Source organism: Penaeus monodon, chromosome 35 (genome assembly GCF_015228065.2).
Source record: "Penaeus monodon isolate SGIC_2016 chromosome 35, NSTDA_Pmon_1, whole genome shotgun sequence".
Lineage (NCBI taxonomy): Eukaryota > Metazoa > Arthropoda > Malacostraca > Decapoda > Penaeidae > Penaeus > Penaeus monodon.
The window spans coordinates 21,983,126-21,985,625 of NC_051420.1; the positions used below are offsets into that span (position 1 = coordinate 21,983,126).

The following is a 2,500-nucleotide window of genomic DNA, read 5'->3' on the forward strand; positions in this document are numbered from 1 at the left end:
TGATTTGCTCTCTTGTACATGTTATTGCATGTTACAAGGAGTGTACTAGAATATATACTCTTGCAAACTGCTCTTTCTGGTATAGTCTAGATGCAACCGATCTTGCAAGCACACAGGAACAGAATACGAATGTTGGTTGCGAACAATCGTATTTTGAAAATACGTCTCCTATTTTTTCCCTCAGTTATTGAAATTCCGTCGAAAACGACAAAAAGTGATATAGACATCAGAGGAAACGTGCCATTTTCTTAAGGTTAGACAGACTTCCGTGATGCATTGCAATAACGTAACGTTGCAATAACGTTTCTCATCATGAATAGCAGAGGTATTTTCCAACACTTCCTTGTCATCATTTTTATTTCCTTTTCTTCCCATGTAGAGCAGGAAAAGAAACTAAATCCTTAATGTAATGTCATTTTATATCCAATCTTGTATTGTTACATCCTTCTGATAGCATCTGATAGCATATGAATAATTAATATTAGATATATAAATGCGAATATTTTTTGTGTCAATGTCTTGATGTGCGTGTCCATAGTGTTCTGAATGTAACTTCACTTGTCGTCTGTCCTACAATGGCTCCGGAAGTTTTAGCATAAACTTATTACATGTGGTGGAAGCAAAAGTGTTATGACTTCTGCCTGCACAAAGTGAGTTCCGGTAAGATACATTTTGGAGGTCAGTTCAACGTGTCGTTTTATCTTTTACTCTTATTGTTATTATGTGCCTTTCTCTTAACTTTTCTTTTTTTACTCTTCCTCTATGTGTACTTGATATTTTTCTGTATCCACTTTCGTGGCCTTTCTCTCTCTCTCTCTCTCTCTCTCTCTCTCTCTCTCTCTCTCTCTCTCTCTCTCTATCTCTCTCTCTCTCTCTCTCTCCCTCTCTCTGGTCAACATTTTTTTATTCGCCCACTTATCCGTAAAAATATGGGTTGTGGGTTACCTCAACAAAATTGTTAATATTTGGTATTTACTTTATATTTCTTTAATAGGACACAATATGAATTCAGGAATATTATATAGGACCAGACACAGAATTTCAGGCTGTGGTGACAACTCTGATGATGGCCAAGATGTGGCAGATCCAGATTTCTCTCCTGAGACAGTTGGTACTTGGCAATGATAGCTCGGATGAAGATGGCCTTTTATGCCTGCCCATGAAGAGGGAAGTGCTCCTACTCAACAGCCACAGAAACCATGTGCCAAGAAACGTAGACTAACTGCAGAAACTGTAGTTGTAGTTCAGCCTGGTCCTGAGCTTCCTAATCTCTATCCACCAGAGGATGATTTTACCAAGCCAGATGATCTCCAAACACCTTGTGAATATTTTTCTCAGTTCTTTTCACGTGGAATGATTGGTCATTTATCACTCTACACAAACTTGACAAGAGCTGACATACTGCATTCAAACATATGTTACTCTACACTGGTAGAGCATTTACCACCAGTTGAAGATTACTGGAGTTTGCAGCTGCGGTACGACCAGGCAGTTAAGTAAATGAGTGCCAAAAGGTTCAAGTCCCTGGCTTTTGCACAAGTGAGGAGCCAAAATGCTGAATCGGAAGGTCATGCCTGTCGCTGTGAAACAGCCAGTACCATGGTAAAGGTGAACAAAAAGATTAGTGCTGGAAAACGCCCGTCTCAAAGCACCACCCCAGACAACAGTAACACACACAAAAAAACACACTGGTTTTCGGTATGACTGCATTGATCACTGGGCGATGCCCACGGGATCAGAGGCTCAGTCAAGGGGGCGCTGTGGTCATTGTCACACGGGGGATTCTGGTTTCAAACGCATGAATGTGTGATGTGCTCGTGTCCAAAAAAAGCAAGGTTCTTTTGTGATATAAGAAGTAAATCTCCAAGATCCTCTTAGTATAAATTTCCAAAGGCAGGCACTGTGAGCTAAATACTTTCAGTTGTGTTTGAAAGAAATAATTTGAATAATTATTCAAATGTCTTTCAAAATAGCTGTGATGGTATGCCTCATGTTGTTTTTGGCTATCAGCTATTTACATCGATGATTTTTCATTATGTTTCATGTATTTTTATGCATATAAATATAAATATTTTGTTTCTGTGGAATATATATATATATATATATATATATATATATATATATATATATATATATATATATATATATATATATATATATATATATATATATATTATTCATTTGATAACAGAGAAATCACATTTCGTTATTTAGTCATTTTAACAAAGGAAAATATATTATCATTATCACAAACTTAATTTTTACTTAAGTTAACTTACTGTACCCATGTCACAAGTAACAAATCAATATATTTGTTTAAGGACTGTAAGTGGGCAGCTCAACAATATATGAAAACTATGAATTTACAGAAAAATGTTTCAAGTAAGAGTTATTTACTCCCAAAATAAGAAAATATTACATAAAAAAATCTTGAACCTATTTCTACAAGTGACCATTGAAGGGATAAGCATAAACGTAAACTCTGATCACTACCGTATTG

The 2,500-nt window shown here is 36.1% G+C and overlaps 1 protein-coding gene across 1 annotated transcript in view; it reads left to right on the forward strand.

Annotated features, from left to right (window-relative positions):
- The window catches only part of LOC119595342, a 2,264-nt gene extending 203 nt beyond the window's left edge, over nucleotides 1-2,061 (forward strand). Inside the window, exons 1-2 of the mRNA XM_037944493.1 lie at nucleotides 1-253; nucleotides 1,046-2,061. The exon at nucleotides 1-253 is cut by the window's left edge and continues 203 nt beyond it. Coding sequence (XP_037800421.1) covers nucleotides 1,150-1,500 — 351 coding nt within the window. The 5' untranslated portion in view covers nucleotides 1-253; nucleotides 1,046-1,149 and the 3' untranslated portion in view covers nucleotides 1,501-2,061. The remainder of the gene's footprint in view (nucleotides 254-1,045) is intronic.
- Nucleotides 2,062-2,500: the final 439 nt, after the last annotated feature.